This window comes from Cimex lectularius, unplaced genomic scaffold (genome assembly GCF_000648675.2).
Source record: "Cimex lectularius strain Harlan isolate CLEC.00 unplaced genomic scaffold, Clec_2.1 scaffold338, whole genome shotgun sequence".
NCBI classification, from domain to species: domain Eukaryota; kingdom Metazoa; phylum Arthropoda; class Insecta; order Hemiptera; family Cimicidae; genus Cimex; species Cimex lectularius.
Window position 1 is genome coordinate 49,035 of NW_019392974.1, and position 20,863 is coordinate 69,897.

Genomic DNA, 20,863 nt, shown 5'->3' on the forward strand with positions numbered 1-20,863 from the left:
GGCGCACATTTTTCTCCCCCTCATGCCCGTCATCCTAGTCAACAAAAACGCTTTAAAAATAAAGAATAGGGCAAAACAAAAGGTGTTTTCTTTTCATATTCAGTATGTTTGATTTTTTTTCCACAGGGTTTAATAATTGTATTGTATTTTCCTATGTAAAAATTTGGAGTTGAATATACATAAAAAAAAAATAAATAAATAAAAAATGTAAAAAAAATTAGATAAAATATATATATACCCTTTTAAAATGATTGTTGTTTATTATTAATTTTATTTTTTTAACTGATTACTGATTTATATCGCACACCCGCAAGAAAATTGGCACAGCTCAACAAAAGATAATTTTACAGAAGGGACAGCTGGAATTTTACTTTTTTTGACTTATGTATTAAGTACGCGCAATTACGATTGTTGGCAATAAAAACTATCACGTTCCATCAATATTGTCTTTTGTTTCTCCAAGATTTAAGCGAAAATACAAAAATTTAAAAATCCAGCTGTACCACCCCTAAAAAAATTACACTTTTTTGAGTTGTGACACTTTTCTTGCATATATTGGCTCTTACTTAGTACTTTAAGTTAGTTTGTTTGCTCTAATGATAATTGTGGTCAATGAATGACTGAAAGGTATTCATTTTTTTGTGATAGTAACAGATAATTATTAAATTTACGCGATTCCTAGCCAAAATTAACTTGAATTAACTTGGGGTTTGTATAGGACTTTTTTTTTCTAAAGTTAATCGTTAGCCCCTCATGCAACTTTCTTCGGGCATAACTTAAAAATGGTCGATCCTATCAAAATTTTCCTTTCAGTAAAACGCATAAAATAAGCTCTGAAATAAAATTGTACAATAAAAATATGGGATTTTCATTTCCCAGCTAGATGAGAAAGTTATGTTAAATCTTACCACAATGCAATTCCTAGCCAAAATTAACTTGATGTTTGTATAAGACCATTTTTTGTTAATCGTTTCTGAATTAAATGGGTGGACTATAGAAGTTGATACACTCTGTATATTGCTTTTATAATTACGTACTTCGACAAAATTTGTTTCCAACAAAACTGGAGACAAAATAGGTAAGTTAAAAATAATCTCATGTAAAAAAAAGAACAAATTAATTTATTTTGTACTAAGCATAAAAAATATTGGTTTTAGGTAAAAACAAACTAACAAACCATACTTTTAATATTATTATTTAGAAGAAATGTCAAACACTGAAAAAGAAAGTAGGTATGCATTTGAAGTGCTACCTAGCGGTTTAAGGTTAGAGAATCGGGAACGATGCTCACAATAAGATAGTCCAGAGTGTTCTGAACCGTTCAAACCCTACAGAGCATTATACGACTTTTCTAACTGAAATGCAGGAAAAAAACTCACTTGTTAAAGAAGGGGCTTGAATCCACTGTGGGGTCAACTGCATTGAATGTGTGAACTAACCGAATTGAGATCAGGTAAGCAATATTACTCCATACACTCTTATAATAAACAGTCACGCTAATAAATACATTTACTCAACTCTAGGGCACACAACACTACAATAAAACAACACTTTCCTCCAAGAAAGGGAACAGTGGCCGTGATATAAACTGCTTGCTCAAGAACAATTCTCAACATCATTCCTACACGCTCTCTCTATAGAGGCAAGGAAAACACCCTGGACACATTGAGCAACCTTTCTGTACAGGCTTTGCCCCATTAAGTAAGTGTCTGTGTCAATCTCCCACGGCCTTTCCTTAATCAAGTAATAAGACTTTTTTTACGGGTCAGATCCTCGAGGACCTCCTATCAACAGTGCTCTTGGAACTGAGAGCGTCTCTGCCCATCCAGGCCACCGATGTTGCCACTTATTTTTTCTATCTGCTTAACCAAACACTTTCACCCTTCTTCAATGTTATGTATGAACTTATGTACACACATTTCAGGGTTTTTTTTTTTTTTTTTTTTTTCAATAAGAAAAATATAATGTATGGCAACAAACAAAGTTTATTGTTGTTTTACGCAGGAAAACAAGATGGTTCATTGCTTGGGTTAGCAGTCGTGTTTGTTAATGCTTCGTTTCACTATTGAATCATATTCTGTGATTTTGTCTTTCAACTTTTGAAGTTTTACTTCTATTTTATCCTCTGCTTCTGTGGTCGAATCTCCCCTCTACAACTCAACTGGGGGGGGGAAACCAAGTGGAAGCTCGGGTAACAAGAATGTACTGTATTGGTGATCAAATTTGTACATAAAGTATGATAATTTTTCATCAAATTTACCATCAAAAAACACTTAAGGACTTATTTTATAACCAGAAAATCTGATAGTTTCAATGGGCTCTGTCAGGGGTTCGGAATTCAACCCATTGTCAGTGTGTCTTTGCGACAAAATTAATAATTTTGCCTTTCTTATTGAAAACAATGAACTAAATTTACTTACTATCAGATAAGTTCAAAGAAAAAATATTATAAATAATTTTTAAATTATAAGTACACAAATATTTTACAACAGCCGCGTTCATGTCTATAGATGAATATTATTCGTATGGACATTTACTTCTGGTTTTGTTCGAATAAATAAAAGGTAGTCTCGACTTGAACAACTCGGTTGAATCGAAATTTCTCGCGATAGATTTCGTTCAAAAATTGAATCGCAAGTACGCACCTTTACATACAAAAATAACAGAGTATTTTAACAGAAGGAGAAAACGGAAGGTATGTAGGATCGAGTCTATTTTAATTATATGAAATAAAAACCCTTTGTTGCTTTCATTCGAAGTTTATTATCGTGACTAGAGAAAAAAAATTACATCACAGATATTTTTCGTGTATTATTTCTTTTTTTAAATAGTTTTTATGTCACTGGATGACTTTTATACGTCGAAACAACCTTCTTTTTTTAATTTTTTTTTTTTAATTCTTAAATTTTATTATTACATATTCTTTTTTTCCCAAGATTACTTTTTTTTCCCCTACTGCTATGAAAAATATAATTACAATTACAATACTTCAACATTTATATAATGATTTATTTACAATAAAATTAATATTTTTTTTACAAGATTACAGCAAAAATACATCATTTAAGCAGACAAAAGTTTTTTTTCCTTATTTTGTAGAATTTATTTTGTTTATATGTCGAGTCGCTTTTCGCCTGATTGTAAAAAATAATTTTCAAGTGAGGTGATTTTTTTATTTATACAATTTTTATTTCTACAAAACGTGCTGTTTTCTCTCATAGTGAAGTGCAATTATTGTTGAGTCGGTTCATTTTTTTAAATATATTTTTTATTATTAAAATAGTCTCATATTTATTTTAATTTTTTTTTTTAAATACAAATTCACCTGTTAAGCAACATTTTTAATTTTAAATTATAGATGTACTGAAAATCTAATCTAAGAGCTTCTTAGAAGCCATGGACATACTTGCAGTCCTTATTATTATTATTAAATTTATTGAAATTAATTTATTATTTGAAAGATAAACAATAACAACGTCGTTTTGGAGGGGAGACAAATTTTTTAAAAAATAACCAGTTTATTTTTATTTACTAATGTATTTTTGGGTTCTGATTTTGTCCAGTACCACCAGGCTTTTTTGGTTTCCTGGGCCTGATGGAGCTGGAACTCGAAAGACCACAAAAGGTTCCCCAACTTGAGAAGACAACACTTGGCTTCGTATGGTACATAGATTGTCGAAGCTGAGAGCAGCAAAAGTCCAAATTAGGAGCATAAAGCTTGAAAAATAATAAACCATCCTTCAATGCCTAATATACAAAGAATTTAGCCATAAATTGTGTGGATAACTCTACAGTAAAAGGTCTCATAAAAAGTTTGTTTGGTAAAGGGCAGAGGAGAGTCGACTGTTGATGACACCTTAGGTAAGTGCATTTAAAAAGAAACAAAATTGAACAAATAAAAAATTAATATTGCAGATGAAGCCAAATTTATTTGGGGGAAGGAGCCAAGGTGAAAGACCTACCATGAGATAGGGTACTTCCAATGAAAAGATACTTTGCAGCCTGCGGAGGGCAGTCCTAAATCTGCAGATGTTCTCAGCTGATGCATAGTCTGCCCTTTATCATCAGCCGAGAATTTGAGATTTTTTTAATAATCGGGAGTCTTTCTCCTGGTCTAAATTTTCAATAGATGGATCTTTTGTCGTAAGAAATCTATGATCTATGGTCCCCAAGGCGAGGAAGTCTCCTTTCCTTTTATGCTTTTTCCTCTTTTATGCAGTTATAAGTATCGAGGATTGTTGACCCGAACGAGACCTTACACAGGTTGGTCAGTCGCCGGGCTTCACTGCCAAAATTTTAATCAATTTTTTCCCTCTGATTTCCATGCATTGTAAGCCCTAACAATTTAACAAAATCCTGATAAGACAACCAGAAGAAAATTATAACCATGAAAATGCATTAGAAAATAAAAAAAATAAACTGGTTGAAAGTTCATTAAAAAAAATTTAAAAAACCCTAGAAACATATAGAAATTAGAAAACAACCAAAGAAGATAAGAAATAAAGCCTTTGCAAAAGTTATTGTTTCTTTTTTGAGTTTACAATCAAGGAAGACTTTTTTTAATGTTCCCTCCAACACGGAATAGTGAAGAAAAAAAAATTCATGTACCTATAGAATACAAAACGAAAAATAAAATATACACTCAAATATCACACACATGGAATTCAGTCTACATCAAAGTGGAAACACATTATATACATAAAATTCCAGCTCTTTTGAAAATATTGAAAAGAGACAAAAGAAAATTTTCTTTCAGGCACAGGTCGTCAACAATATTTACAATATATTCAAAAATTTGTTCTGCCGGTTCAAATTAGCCTCAATTGTCCTATGGGGTCCTAACACAAAATATATCTTCAATGGGAATTTTATTTAGAGCCTTTCGCCTTATTTTCTTTTGTAGATTAGAGTAGCAAAATGTTGATAGGTTGCGCTAGAGTGCCGTTGGTTTTTTTTAAAATTAAATCTTTTGTTTAAACATAGGTCAAATCACTTTCAGAGGAAAGGAAAAACAGCATACCTGGTTCTACTTAATATTGATTTTTTGTAAATAACTTACATAAATAGAATCAGCCTTTGGCACTCTAGACAACTTAGGAAAGTTCTAACCTAGAAGCTTTTTTTCTCTTTTTTTTAAATATTATTTTTATTAGAAAAACATGGTTTGTCGACTCTATTCGATTATCAGACAACGAGGCAGGTGCTCTCGCAGATATTCAAAAAGCTCTCTTGAAGCTCCGGGGCAGTTGGTCAGCTCGAGTTCCTGAAGGTGTCGAAGTTGGATCAGGCTCGAAAGCCCGCTTGAGGTCAACAGAGGACAGCCTGCAAAAACAAGTGAAAATAATTGTTACATCGCTAGAAATTTTTTATTTAGGAATTTTTAATTATATGAAATACAGGTGTCCCACAAGGGAGGGAGCATTTTCAGTCCAGTTTCTTGTGGTTCAGACATCACATTTTTCTTTCTGCCACAGTTTAATTGATCGTATTTTTAGTTTTGATTTGAAGTCTTACCTGCTAAGGACAGCACCTGAAGATTTCTCATGCTGCAGAGGTGTTGGATGCCGAAGTCTTTCACTTGCGAACACCACCGGAGGAAAAGCGCCGATAGCGACAGCATTGTCGAAATGTACCCGATGCCTATATCTGTCACGTGTACGCACCTGAAAATCACAAAAACTCGCATTAAATCCACTGTACATTTTCTTCTTTTTTTTTTAATTTACCTGTCTAGCGTCAGCTCTTCGAGCATGTTCAGATCACAGGCGATGTACTCGAGAGCTGAATCCGTGATACGGGAGCACCAGGACAGATCGAGCGACCGCAGCTTCTGCAGGTTCTCCGCTATCAGCTCGACACCCTCATCGGTCACTTTACTGCATCCGGAGAGGCTCAGCACTGTCAGATTCGGCAGCGAATGAACTGTTGTAAAAAAAACATTGAAATTTACGCAGAATAAATAAATACACTTTTGATCTTTTGATTACAATAAAATATCTATTGAAATAAAACATATTTATGTATTTTCCCATTATGATAAACGCAGGTACAAAATATGTTGCACAAGTCGAACTATGTCATTTACTAGGGGGACTATCTACACCCACTCAAACACATTTTGCTTTTGCGCCTCTTCAGTGTCTTCAGTGAGGAACAGTAATATATACCTATTTTTGTATAAATTTGCATATCTTTAATGCCAAGTTTTTTCCTCTTCTAACACCCTCTGTGAGCCAACTTTTCATTTTTCTTGAATCTGTTTTTTTTTCTTCAAACTTCACCACTTTTTTATTTATTTTTCTCTTCTCTCTATTTCTCTCACTATCATTAATTCCATTATTTAGTCTTCACTCTTTATCTTTATTTTTCTTCTTATGTCTCTCTCTCTCTCTCTCTCTCTCTCTCTCTCTCTCTCTTTTTCTATCAGTTATATATTCATATATTCTTTCATTGCGGGTCTCGCTTTTATTCCAGTTAGAAGACCATTGGACCGCAGAAAGGTCAGAGTCATTGAACCCAGAATTAATAAATAACAGATGTTTTCACTTTGAAAGTATTCCCGATAAGAATTCCTGGTATTTATTTATTTTTTTAATTAATAGGACGAGAAATGAACAAATGATTGCAAAATAGATGTTGAGACTCACCCTTGACATTTTACTGACAGGATCGCCGTAAAACTAGGCCCCTTCGCGGTTTACGACCAAGGTGGTTTAGTACCTTCTTGAATAATATATTAAGGTGAATGTAAAAAAAAGAAAAGAAAAACCCGCAGAACTGGCCCAGTTTCAACATACCAGTCAATTTTGAAAATAAACCTTCTTGTTTTGAGAACGATCTTATTGGAATGCATCGTGGAAAATGAGCCTGTAAATCCACCCTCGGAACTTGTTTTGGCGTGAAAGAGAAAAATTTATGACAAATCTGAACATGGCCAACTTTTGAAATATTTATTCGGAAAGAGATACGAAAAGTTTTAAATAGATAAATTCGCTACATTAATCTATTTTCCATCGTTGTCTTGGAATTAATTTTGTTTCACTTATCATCACATTAAAAAGAGGTTTTTTAAAGGCAAGGCGTAATAGGCCTACAGTTGTGCACGACAGAAAAGTCGTGCTGGTTTAGCCTAATTACGAAAATAAAAGGCGCTGATTTAGAGCACAGATAAACTGTTTGCCCTCGTAAATTTATTTTTATCAATTTATCTAAATATTAATTATTAAATTTTCCATATTTATTGTCAAATCATGAAGTTTAGTTTTTTCAGCTTTAATTACAGTTGAAAATTTTTAGAATCAGAAAGAACGTGCACTGATAGCAAAAAAAAGTGGCCACCCTCGTTTTTTCAGTAAATACTTGCAATCATAATAATTTTTATTGCTTGTTGTTTACTGGATATTTAAAAAATAAGATATAGCTAAATAAATTAAGTAAAAAATTAAACTGAGTTATACAATTTTACCAAAAGTGTTCTATGGAAACAATTATAACAATATTCAATTCAGTATGGAATATTCCCTTTTCTTTATTCTTTATTATTATGTACATGACGGGAAAATTTCCAAGTAGTAGAGACTTACATAATAGTTGACAAAATTAATATACGAATACTAAGAAATATGGATAAAATTTATAAGCAGCCCAACAAGCAGCATGCCGAGTGCAAAGTTAAAAGTAAATCTGACACATAACGCGTTACAATGCAAAATATATACTTAATAGAAACAGCATAAATTATTTAATGCCACCGACAACTTTATTCACATTTTTCTTAAAAGTATGAAGTTTACAGCCCAGAAACTCTATGCTGCCAAATTTATCGTCAAAAGCCCACTGATAAAAGAGATTCACTCACACTGTCCTTAATGAGTTCGGTGAAATTCAGGATTATTTTTTTCACTTAATAACTCCGACAATAATAGATCCAATTGAACTTGAATAAAAATCTTATACCAAGGACCAAGCTACGATTCTCAAGTTACATGAGCCGGCATTCATGAACGCAAACACCAAATTCCTTTTCCTCCCATACGAGCCCCATTTTAAAATCATGTATTTCACGAACCTTTTTTGTACCTTTTCCAATTTGATTGAATAAGTTTGCAAATTTAATTATATAATAACGATAAACAGAATAATTTATCATTTTATCTAAATATTAATTGTTAAATTTGTCACATTTATTGTCAAATCAAGAAGTTTAGTTTTTTCAGATTTAATTACATTTGAAGATGTTTAGAATCAGAAAGAAGCAGTTATGCTGAGAGGCAAAGAAAGTGGCCATCCTCATTTTTTTATTTAATATCCTTTAAATACTTGCAATTGTTATAATTTTTCTTTTCCTTTTGTTTGTTTATTCGATGTTTTTAAAGAAAAATACGATATTGATATACAAATTAAATAAAAAAATTAAACTAAGTAAAATAATTTTATCAAAAATGTTGCCATGGAAACAACGAAGAAAATATTCAATTCAATACGGGTGTATTTAAAGGTAAGGCGTAACAGGCCGACAGTTGTGCACGACAGAAAAGTCGTGCTGGTTTAGCCTAATTACGAAAATAACATGCAGATTTAGAATCCAGATATATTGTTTGTCCTCGTAAATAATTTATGATTTACCTAATAATTAATTATTAAATTAAAGAAATATAAGGGTAGGGAAATAAATATTTTGCGATAGAGGTAGATAGATATGGATAGAGCTGGAATTGTGTCGGTGCAAAATTATTGCAGGTTTTGAAAATTTGTTTTATTTTGTTGTTTTCACAGGCGCTTGTCATGTAAACAAAGCTAAATCCTCAAATCTAATTTATGGATTATTATTGAGAAATCGTGAGATGCGGTCTGTTGTGATGTAGGTTTCAGAAAAACATTTTCTTTATCGTGCCAAGTTTCGATCTTTATTGAGATCATCTTCAGGGCCTGGGATTTACAAACATTGTTTAAATTTAACAAATACATTTAGGATATGGAAAAAAGTGAATTTGTGCAACGCAAAATATAGTTTTTATATTCAATCAAAGTATTTCTACTGTCTGAATTCGATTTCTGAATAATTATCGACTAACGGTCACTACTCGCCACACATTTATGGATTGTAATAAATACTTATAACTGTTATCTTTTATACAAATCATTTTAGTTTATATAGAGTGAGAAGAGTGAGGACCTGCGAAATTAACTATGTCCAAAGTAGATTTTCGACCAATTTATTTGTACGAGTTTAAACTGGGCGAAGTGCCTTAACTGCGCGTAACATCAATAAATTTGGGAGAGAGAAGCTTTAGCAAATGCATTGCGGTGCGATGGTTTCAGAAATTTCGTCTTAGAGATTTCGATCTCGAAGTCAGGGAAGGTGGCGAAAGGCGGACGACGACCAACTCGAAACGTTGACTGAAGAAAATTCACGTAAGACGGAAAATCGCGGAAGAGCTTTGTCTTGACCACTCAACCGTTGTTTGCCATCTGGAGCAAATTGGTAAAGTAAAAAAGCTCGACACAAACTAAACGAAGCCCAAGAAAAATTGACGCTTTGAAATTTGCACGTCTCTGCTGTTGCGCGACCAGAATGATCCATTTCTTGATCGAATCATCACGTGGTATGAGAAATGGATTCTGTACGAAAATAGGAGGCGTACAGGTGGTTGGAAAAGGACGAAGTGCCAAAAAACTTCCCGAAACCTGCACTTAAAAAACGTTATGGTGACTGGTGGTGTACTGCTGGGGTTGTTCACTATAATTTTCCTGAATTATGGTGAAAATGTCACAGGTGAGAAATATTGCCGTGAAATTTACAAAATTCACGGGAAAGTGCAATATATTTGTCCATGGTGCCGATTCTTCTTCACGATAACGCCAGGCCAGATGTTGCAATGCCAACCCTGCGGAAACTTAAGGACTTAGGATATGAAACCTTACAGCATCCTCCATATTCGCTCCCGCCTTTTTATCACTTTTTGAGGGATACAATTTTTAGAAAACGCAGTGAAGGCGAAAACGTCTTCCAAGACTTTATTGTGAGTCGAAATATACATTTTTATGTCAGCGGAATAAAAGCGCTTATTACACGTTGGAACAGATGTGTAGATTATGATGGAAAATATTTCGAATAAAGTAAAAAAAATCAGTGTCACGAGCGGGATTTGAACCCACGACCTTCGTCTAAATACGCCGCTGCTCTACAGTAGCCCAAGCGGTAGACCAGCGCGTATCTAGCCGAAGATCGCGGGTTCGAATCCCGCTCGTGACACTGACTTTTTTATCAACTAAAAACCTTAATTAATTGAAAGATATTAATTGATCAAGCGGACCACGAAATCTAGTGAATTTAATAAATTAAAAATGCACAAGCGAAAAATACAATAAATTAGTTAATTAATTAAAATATATTTATCTTCTTCACTCTCTATCTTTATTTTCTCTTCTTTCTTCTTTCCATTACATTTCTCAATTTTCTCTACTGTCTGGATTGTTATAGTCAGAGGTCAGAATGACTACAAACAAAAAATACGCATCTCTTTCTATAAACAAAAAATAAAGAAATTATCATTGCTGTGGAAACTACTTGGAGCGAGCTTCAATTTAATGTTTGGAGCTGCCGAAATATAGTCCCAAACCTTACGGACGAGTTCTCAAAAAAGACAAAAAGTCGCACAGTGATACCAAAGAACATGCAATAATAATGAAGGCTGTTGGAGGAGTATGAAAATGTTCGACATCACTTCAAATCCTCATAAAATCGACGCTGCCTCGAAAGAAAGCTATGATCCACCCAAAAGGAGGAAATACTCAGTACTTTACTTATCTTTTTCGGTATTGTTAGAAGTATTTTTGACTTATGCTTCTCTGCTTTCCTTGGAATTTGCAGACTTATTCAATCAATTGAAAAGTTACAAGAAAGGTTCGTGAAATACATGGTTTTAAAAATGGGGCTCGGATGGGAGGAAAATGAATAAGGTGTTTCATGAATGCCGGCTCATGATACTTGAAAATCGTAGTTTGGCCCTTGGCATATGATTTTTATTGAAGTTCAATGGGATCTGTTATTATTAAGTGAAAAAAATAATCTGAATTTCACCGAAATCGTTAAGGACAGTATGGGTCAATATCTTTTTATCAGTGGGCTTTTGGCGATAAATTTGGCTTAATTAATATTTCTTTCCCTACTTATTATTCCCCCTATTTATTTAATTTAATAAGTAATAATTAGGTAAATCATAAATTATTTACGAGGACAAACAATATATCTGGTTTCTAAATTTGCGTGTTATTTTCGTAATTAGGCTAAACCAGCACGACTTTTCTGTCGTGCACAACTGTCGGCCTATTACGCCTTACCTATGAATACTCAGTATTGAATTGAGTATTTTCTTTGTTGTTTCCATAGCAACGTTTTTGATAAAATTGTTGAAAATAAAAATTATAACAATTGCAAGTATTTAAAGGATACTAAGTAAAAAAAACGAGGATGGCCACTTTCTTTGCCACTCAGCATAACTGCTTGTTTTCTGATTCTAAACATCTTCAAATGGATTTAAATCTGAAAAAACTACATTTCTTGATTTGACAATAAATGTGACAAATTTAACAATTAATATTTAAATAAAATGATAAATTATTCTATTTATTGTATTATTAAATTTGCAGATTTGTTCAATCAATTGTGGAAAAGGTACAAAACAGGTTCGTGAAATACATGGTTTTAAAATAGAAAAGGAATTTGGTGTTTGCGCTCATGAATGCCGGCTCATGAAACTTGAGAATCGTAGCTTGGTCCTTGGCAAAAGTTTTTTATGGAAGTTCATTGGGATCCATTATTATTGGAGTTATTAAGTGAAAAAATAATCCTGAATTTCACCAAAACCGTTACGGACAGTGTGGGTGAAACTCTTCTTATCAATGGGCTTTTGACGATAAATTTGGCAGCATAGAGTTTCTGGGCTGTAAATTTCATACCTTTAAGAAAAATATGAATAAAGTTGTCAGTGGTATTAAATAATTTATGCTGTTTCTATTAAATATATATTTGCCAGATTTACTTTTAACTTTGCATTTGGCATGCTGCTTATAAATTTTATACACATTTCTTAGCACTCGTATATTAATTTTGTCATCTATTATGTAAGACATTACTAGTTGGAAATTGTCCCGTAATATCCTTAATAATAAAGAATAAAGAAAGGGGAATATTCCGTACTGAATTGAATATTGTTATAATTGTTTCCATAGAACACTTTTGGTAAAATTGTATAACTAAGTTTAATTTTTTACTTAATTTATTTAGCTATATCTTATTTTTTAAATATCCAGTAAAAAAACAAGCAATAAAAATTATTATGATTGCACGTATTTACTGAAAAAACGAGGGTGGCCACTTTTTTTGCAATCAGTGCACATTCTTTCTGATTCTAAAAATTTTCAACTGTAATTAAAGCTGAAAAAACTAAACTTCATGATTTGACAATAAATATAGAAAATTTAATAATTAATATTTAGATAAATTGATAAAAATAAATTATTTACGAGGGCAAACAGTTTATCTGTGCTCTAGATCAGCGCCTTTTATTTTCGTAATTAATCTAAACCAGCACGACTTTTCGGTCGTGCACAACTGTAGGCCTATTACGCCTTACCTTTAAAAAACTTTTGATGTGATGATAAGTGAAACAAAATTAATTCCAAGACAACGACGGAAAATATATTAATGTAGCGAATTTATCTATTTAAAACTTTGCGTATCTCTTTCCGAATAAATATTTCAATGGTTGGTTGTGTTCAGGTTTGTCGTAAATTTTTCTCTTTCACGCCGAAACAAGTTCCGAGGGTGGATTTACAGGCTCATTTTCCACGATGCATTCCAATAGGATCGTTCTCGAAACAAGGCGGCTTATTTTAAAAATTCAATGTCGAAACTGGGTCGGTTCTGTGGAGCTTTTTTACATTCCCATTACGTATATATTGAATATATTATTCAAGAAGGTAAAACCTCCTTGGTCGTAAACCGCGAAGGGGCCTAGTTTTACGGCTAGACTGTCAGTAAAAACGTCAAGGGTGAGAGTCTCAACATCTATATTTTAATCGTTAGTTCATTTTTCGTGTAATTTATTAAAAAAAAAAAACAGGAATTCTTATCGGAAAGACTTTCACAGTAGAAGCATTCGTTATTTATCATTTCAGGGTGCAACGACTCCGATCTTTCTGCGGTCAATGGCCTTTTTATATGGAATAAAACCGAGACCCTATGAAAGAAAGAAAGCGATGATTGATGAAACATGTACGATGAAGTGTCCTCCTCCCAAACAAACACATCTTTTTTTGTCTAAACAAAAACGAGGCACTTTTCTGTTAAAGTCAATGCTTTTATTTAAAATGAATCACCCTTCACACTCCTACAAAGTCAATAAATCAATATAGGCAATCTTTACTATAATAATTTTAAAACAAACCACATTTCTTGGATGAATCATAGACTTGTAAGGTTGCCTTGCCTCACCTCGGCACTATTAAGATTTCATAACAAATCTTAAACATTACTAAAAATATTTTAATACAGAGGTGATTTTATTACACTTTCAAGTCCCTAAAAAAACAAAAAACAAGCGGCTATTCTTCTAGGGTGAATATTTAAATTGGAATGTTGCAATTCGCCTCGTAAATTGTCTTCAGCGAGTCAGCACGAAGCCAAGCGTTTTTTTTCTCTCTTCAACGAGTTGAAAATACACGCACAAAAACAGGAAATAAATTTAATCCCGGACGGTTTTAATGGCCTCAGTCGCCCACAGCCGAGAGAGAGAAAGAGAAAGAGAGGAATTGATCGCTTCGCTGCCCTTGACCTTTCGAACTTTCACTCCACCCTTTCAATATATGCTGCATATGAGTATGTTGCGTTTTGTTAAATGTAAAGTGGCTTCTTTTTGTTTTGTCGTATGTTGAACTGACGGTTCACTCTTATGCTCGAGTGGTGACTTTTTCCCATCACAGTTCACACTAACGTGATTTTTTTTAAAGTACCTTATAGACTTAGATAATTTTGAATTTTATTGTTTTGTTATATTTGTGTGAGTACTTACGTGATTGATGCAGAAAGAAAAAATACAGTGATTTCGATGTACAGATAAAGGGAGAGAGAGGTAGAGAGAGAGAGAGAGGTAGAGAGAGAGAGAGAGAGAGAGAGAGAGAGAGAGAGACATAAGAAGAAAAATAAAGACAGAGAGAGATTGGAAGAATGGAAAAACATGCACAAATAGAGGAAGCTATTGAGAGGACAATTTGGCGATTGATATACAGGATGTATCAACTTCTATATTCCACCCATTTAATTCGGAAACGATTAACTAACTTATACAAACCCCAAGTTAATTTTGGTTAGGAATCGCGTGGGTGGTGGTAAAAAATTTAACATAGCTTTCTCATCTAGCTGGGAAATGACGCTAACTTTGTTATTTTAAATGAAAATAACATATCGAAAGGAAAAGTTTGATAGGATCGGTCTGAGTTATGTCCGACGGAAGAATTATGAGGAGGGTATGCATTTTGTAACAAAAAATCAACTTGGGGTTTGTATAAATCCATTTTTTGCTAAGTTAAATGTTACCGAAATAAACGGGAATGGCCATCTTGTTATTACAAAAAGCATACTCCCATGACTCAAAAAATGGTCGATTCTATCAAAATTTTACTTTCTTTCGTAAAATTAACTTGGAGTTTGTTTAAGACCATTTTTTGCTAAAGGTAAATGTGTACGAATAAAATGGGGGAATATAGAATTGATTCAGATAAAAATAGATAAAAAGTAGTTAGATAGGTAGAGAGAACGAGAANAGAGAGAGAGAGAGAGAGAGAGAGAGAGAGAGAGAGAGAGAGAGAGAGAGAGACAGACAGACAGACAGAAAAAATGGTGGAAAAATGGAGATACATGCATAGATAATAAGTCATAGAGAGAATGTTATTATGAAGAGTTATGAAGGAGGACAATTTGGCGATATACATGGAAATATAGATATAAAATAAATAGACAGTAGGTAGAAGATTTTATATATTGTGTGTGTGTGTGTGTGTGTGTGTGTGTGTGTGTGTGTGTGTGTGTGTGTGTGTGTGTACATCGAGAGAAAGAGGGAGAGAGAGAAGCGGAGAAGAGGAGAAAAAATTAAGATAGAGATAGAAGGAAAAAATGACTTAGAGGTAAATAGATTGAGCAAAAGATGAAAGAAAAATTTGGCGATAGCGATAGATGGATAGATGTAGATAGGTAGTAGTTAAGTAGGTAGATAGAGAGAAAAAGAAAGAGAAAGAGAGAGTGAGCGGGAAATTGACAAATGTAGATGCATGCATAGATAGAAAGATTTACAGATAGAGAGATGTTTAGGGAACTAATTGGAGATGAAGAAAGATAGATAAAAGTTGAAATAAAAGTAGATATGTTGTACGAAGGTTGATAGATAGATAGAAAGATAAATATTCAGATAGAGAAGGAGGAAGAAGACAGAGAGGAGAGAGAGAGGGGGAGAGAGAGGAGAGAGAGAATGGGTAATTGAAAATTTGGGTGATTATTGAAGAGAGAGAGAACGAGGGAGAGAGATAGGAGGAATGAACACGTAAAAATTTGAGTGATTATTGGAGAGAGAGAAAGAGAGAGAGGGGACATTGAAAAATGCAGATACATGCATAAATACAAAGATATACTGTTGGAGAGATATTTAGAGAACAATTTAGCGATGGAGATAGATAGATAAATGTAGAAATAAAAGTTGATAGGTTGATAGGTGGTAGAAAGATCGATAAATCTACAGTCAGATAGAGGGAAAGAGAGGGAGGGAGGAGAGAGGGAAAAGGAAGGAAGGAGAGAGAGAGAGTTTGAAAGCATTAATAGATAGAAGGAGTGAAAAAGTTCTTTTATGAGCGTCTAAGTTAGAAAATCTGTAAAAGAACTTCTTTTCATTTGTAAAGAGGTTTGTCGATTGCGTTAAGTTATATAATTTCAATCAAGGGCCACATACGAAGCCTAATCGATATTCCAGTTGCGGGAGCAAATATTTGTCTTTTGTCCTGGCAATGAAATAATTTAATTGCTTAATTTCAATGGGAATAAAACACTTTTAAACTGAGCCTGTATTGACTCTATTTGTTGTGCTATTTAAATAAAACAATAGGAAAAATGTATGTTGGCACAAATGTTTTTATTTGGTCTCTTTTTAATAAAATAGTCGGGAGTCAGCAGAAATTGAATTTTCATTCTTTCATAGCGTTGAAATAACTGAGTACAATCCCGAGGAAACATCCTTTTTTCATCGTTATCATTCCTTTCTCTCTCTTTTTTATTTCACTTTATCCCCTCGGTAGAAATTTCTGGCGCATCAGAGTCCACCGTGGCCTGTAAACCGTTTAATCGGCCGAATAAATATTGTACTTTCCGCGTAAAAATAATCACGGGACACTTGCCAGCGCGAATGGCTGGAATTTCGAACCGCTTAACGAGCCACCTCGCATGACAAAATGATCCTTGTAACCTGTTTTTTTTTCTTAAATGGAATTTGACATGACCCGATTCATCAACTGTGGGTGGAGTTGTTTTTCTCTCTTGTCTCGTGGATTGTAACTTCAACGCGATTTACGACAACTTTAAAAGTCTGGGTTTATTACAAAAATCTATAAATAGGACGGGTTTTGTCACACACGTGGCAAACACAAACAACGCCCGGATTTGAATCTTTTTTAAAGCCTTGACTATTTGTCTGAGGACTATCGATTGAAAGTTGTCCTCGATATTGGACAGCTTAGCGGAACCCCCCTCCCAAAGTTATATTCCGTATGTCGAAAATGGTTCTCGTGTAAAGTTATTTGGACGGTCAAAACAGATTTCGATCTATAAACTCTTCATGGTTGACCCAGTCTTTTGTTAGGTTGAGAGGAGGTCCAGGTATAATGTCAAGTATCTCCTGAGTGGAAGTCAGGAGGTCCATGTTTTGATGTCCACAAGATGGCAAAATTGATTGTCCAATGTAGTTGTTCATTTGGTACTTTTTCCTCGCTCAGTTTTGTCTGACCTTTTTGGACCAGTCTTTGCAATATCATCCACTCCATTATAGCTAGGAACAATTCGTTGATAATCACAGAGAAATTGAAAAAAAATATAAGAGTACACCCTGCTAAGAGATAGAGAGAGATAGAGATAGGTAGATAGATGGAGAGAGAGAGAGAGAGAGAGAGAGAGAGAGAGAGAGAGAGAGAAAGAAAGAAAAAATTTAAGAAGAGTTAAGCAGAGAGAAGGTGAATGACGGAGAAAAATGATTTAGGTAGGTAAAAAGGTAAAAAGAGGAAAAAATGATTTAGAGAGAGAGAGGGAGGGAGAACAAGGAAAAGAAAAATATGAAGAAGAGAATGAGAGTATGAGAGTAGTAGAAGAGAGAGAGAGAGAGAGAGAGAGAGAGAAAGCGGGACATATGTGGACAGATGGAGATGAAAATTTAACTATAGCGATATATAAATAAACAGATAGATAGATAAGTAGAGAAAGAAAGAGAATAAAGCTAAACATAAAAAGAGAAGAAGAAAATTGGAGCTAAGGAGGGAGAAAATAAGAGAAAGAGGGAGGGAGTTAAGGAGAAAGAAAGTGGAAGAAAAGTATAAAGAACGATGAAAATTTGGCGATAGAGAAAGATAGATAAGCAGGGAAAATGAAAGAGAATAGAAATAAGGATAGGGGAGAATAGAAGAAAAGAAAAAATGAATGAGAGAGAGAGGAAGAATGAGAAACTGAATGAGTGAATGAACACGTAATTTGTATTTTTAAGAAAATGAAATATTGAAAGAGAAAGTGTTCGAGTGATGGACAGATCGATAGGTAGAGAGAGCCTGTAAGTGATTGTTGAAGAGAGAGTGAGTAAACATGTGATTGATGGATAGTAAAAAAGATAGAGAAAGAAAGAGAGATACGTAAGAGGGCAGAAAAAGAGGAACATTTGGCGATAGAGATGGATAAATTCAGACTGAAAGAAAGAAAATAAAAAAAACATAGAGGGAGAAAAGAAAAAATAAATGATAGAGAGAATGAGTGAATGAAAATTTAATTAATTTTTTTTTTTAAGAATGAAATATTGAATGAGAAAGTGGTAGAGCGATGAGCAAATAGAAGTATAGAGAGAACATGTAAGTGATAGTTGAAAAGAGATGATTGATGTGATTGATTGATAGTAAAAAAATAGAGAAAGAGTGATAGAAAAATAAGTGAATAAAAGAAGATGAACATTTGGCGATAGAGATAGATAAATAAATAGATAGATGGACAAAAATAAATATACGGGTGAAAAGAAAAAATGAATGAGAGCAAGAAAGAATGAATGAATGAACACGTAACTAATTTGTAGTTTTGAGAGGACGAAATATTGAAAAAGAACGTGTTAGATAGAGCGATGCACAAAGAGATTGATAGAGAGAACATGCAAGTGATTGTTGAAGAGAGAATGAGTAAATAATAATTGCTAGTAAAATGGGAAAGGTTTAGAGACGCATAAGTGCATAAAAGAAGATAAACATTTGACGACAGAGATAGATGGAAAAAGAAAGACAGAGAAAGAAAACAAAAATACATGTAGTGAAAGAAAAGAAAAAAAATGAATGAGAGAGAGAATGAGAATTTGAATGAGTGAATGAAAATGTAAGGAAATTGTATTTTTTAGAGAGAATGACATATTGAATGAGAAAATGTTAGATAGAGTGATGGATAAAGAGATGGATAGATAGAGAAGAGATGGAAGGTACATGATGATTGATAGTAAAAAAGAGAAAGAGAGACACACAAAAGTGCATAAAAGAACATGAACATTTAGCGATAGAAATAGATGGAAAAATAATGAGGGAAAGAAAGAGAAAGAAAAACAAAAATAAATAAAGAGGGAGAAAAGAAAAAATGGATGCGAAAAAGAAAGAATGAGAATACGATTACGTGAATGAAAATGTAAGTAATTTGTATTTTTGAGAAAATGAAATATTGAAAGAGAGAGGGATAGAAAGAGTGATGAGCAAATAGATAGAGAGAACATGTAAGTGATTGTTGAAGATAGAGTGAGACTATGTAAGAAATTTGTATGTTTGGGAGAACGAAATAGTTAAAAATAAAGTGATAGATAGAGTGATGGACAAAGAGACGAATAGAGAGAACATGTAAGTAATTGTTGAAGGGAGAATGAGACTAAATAAGTATTTGTATTTTTGGAAGAACGAAATATTTAAAGAGAAAGTGATAGTTTGAGTGATGTGCAAATAGATAGATAGAGAGAACATGTAATTAATTGTTGAAGGGAAAGTGAGACTGTGTAAGTGATTAAGGTTAGGTTCCACTATAAATTACCTTAGACATTAGTGTTTTCCCCCAATATAAATGTAAATCGCTGTTCATCAGAATGCGTCGACTTTGCCACCCCAAAACGAGCCGTGTTGTTGCAAATCGACCGGTTTGTTTCAATTTTACTCGCACGACTCGGATCTGCGTGACAACCGCGACAGAACAATGGAAAATATTTTAAAGGATTATCGATTTCCAGGGTTAAACGACCTTTTCCGCGGCAGGGTTTTTTTTTTCAAAAGATTTTACGGCTTGTCGCCAAGAATTTGGTATTTTAGATAAATCAGACGAGAGGAATAAAGAAAATACTTTTATTTATTTTATTTTTTGTAAAAAAAACCGAGGCAATAAATCTTTTGAATAATTTATACGGATGGTTTTAATCCTTGGGATTTAAAGATCCCCCGTTGGAACAAATAAGATCTGAAATTGACCCACCGAGTTGAACTCGGATCCGATTGTAGCCGGAATGTCGTAGACCTTCTGGGCCAGTTCCAAACATTTCCGGCCTCTACATTTACAACCTTTACCTTAGTGAAAATATCCTAACGTATCGACATGGATGTTTTTAAAGATGCAATATTGGCACGTTTTAGGCCTGTAAGCGTTTTTATCTTTTCAACCGGGTGAAACGTCGTAACACTTGGACGTATGCCTGCCACTTGGACCAGACAGTAGATTATTTATGTAATTTTTTTAAATTTATTACATTTAATATGTCATCGTTTATCCCGGCTCGTTAAAATATTAAAACAACAATATATTAAAACGACGTTTCGAAACAAGACAGGAAAAGGAAACATTGCCAGGATAATCGTAATTTTGACCGTGTTCGATACAGCGTTTCCTTTTTAGATGGCTTGGCTGAATTTCTCTTAAGCAGATAACATTATGGAAAAATCAAAAAATACCTATTTACTATTTTTTAGTCTAGTTTTAAATGTGTACGCTTTTTAAAATTATTTGTCAGGATACTTCAGAGCCAGTTAAACTTTGAAATTTTAAATGAAAATGACCTTTTTTCCCATTTTTTAATGGATTTTTTACACTGAAAACGATCAGATTTTAAACTGGTCAAAGAATAACAAAATTATGGCGTAGAATGTTAATTTTAATTAATAACGAATTATTCTTTTCATTTGATGTTTTTGCACTAGTCGGTTTTATGAATTTCTTCGGGTGAAGGTGATGGGTCTGCTAGCAAGCAGTTGCCCACACAATATGTATTTTCTATAATTTGGCTCTTAATTTTTTTCTTTCCTTTTTGAATGATTGTTTTGATATTTTTTCATGTTGCACACATGAGATGTGGATCCGTCCAGGGCATTTTGTTGTATGTTCTCGAAAATCAACAATTCTCACATCGAAAGACCGAAAGCGTTTTGGGGTTGTTTTAAAAAACAAGAGAAGAGATATCTTCAGAACATGCAATTATAAAACATACCAAGGGCGTCGGAACACTGATTATGACAGATGGTTAATGTTCCTTTCAGAGACGACATTTGATGTACTGAAGAA

The 20,863-nt window shown here is 33.5% G+C and overlaps 1 protein-coding gene and 1 long non-coding RNA gene across 2 annotated transcripts in view; one reads left to right on the forward strand and one right to left on the reverse strand.

Moving 5' to 3' along the window:
- The first annotated feature begins 1,216 nt into the window (after window positions 1-1,216).
- Window positions 1,217-1,933, forward strand: LOC112127945. Its single transcript, XR_002910791.1, has 2 exons — window positions 1,217-1,453; window positions 1,524-1,933. It is a non-coding gene; the product is annotated as an uncharacterized LOC112127945 (long non-coding RNA).
- Window positions 1,934-2,973: 1,040 nt separating this feature from the next.
- Window positions 2,974-20,863, reverse strand: part of LOC106665997 (F-box/LRR-repeat protein 16) — a 42,721-nt gene continuing 24,831 nt past the window's right edge. The window contains exons 5-7 of the mRNA XM_014392852.2: window positions 5,727-5,922; window positions 5,515-5,663; window positions 2,974-5,322 (exon numbers count right to left, since the gene is read on the reverse strand). Of these exons, the coding sequence (XP_014248338.1) occupies window positions 5,174-5,322; window positions 5,515-5,663; window positions 5,727-5,922 (494 nt within the window). The 3' untranslated portion in view covers window positions 2,974-5,173. The remainder of the gene's footprint in view (window positions 5,323-5,514; window positions 5,664-5,726; window positions 5,923-20,863) is intronic.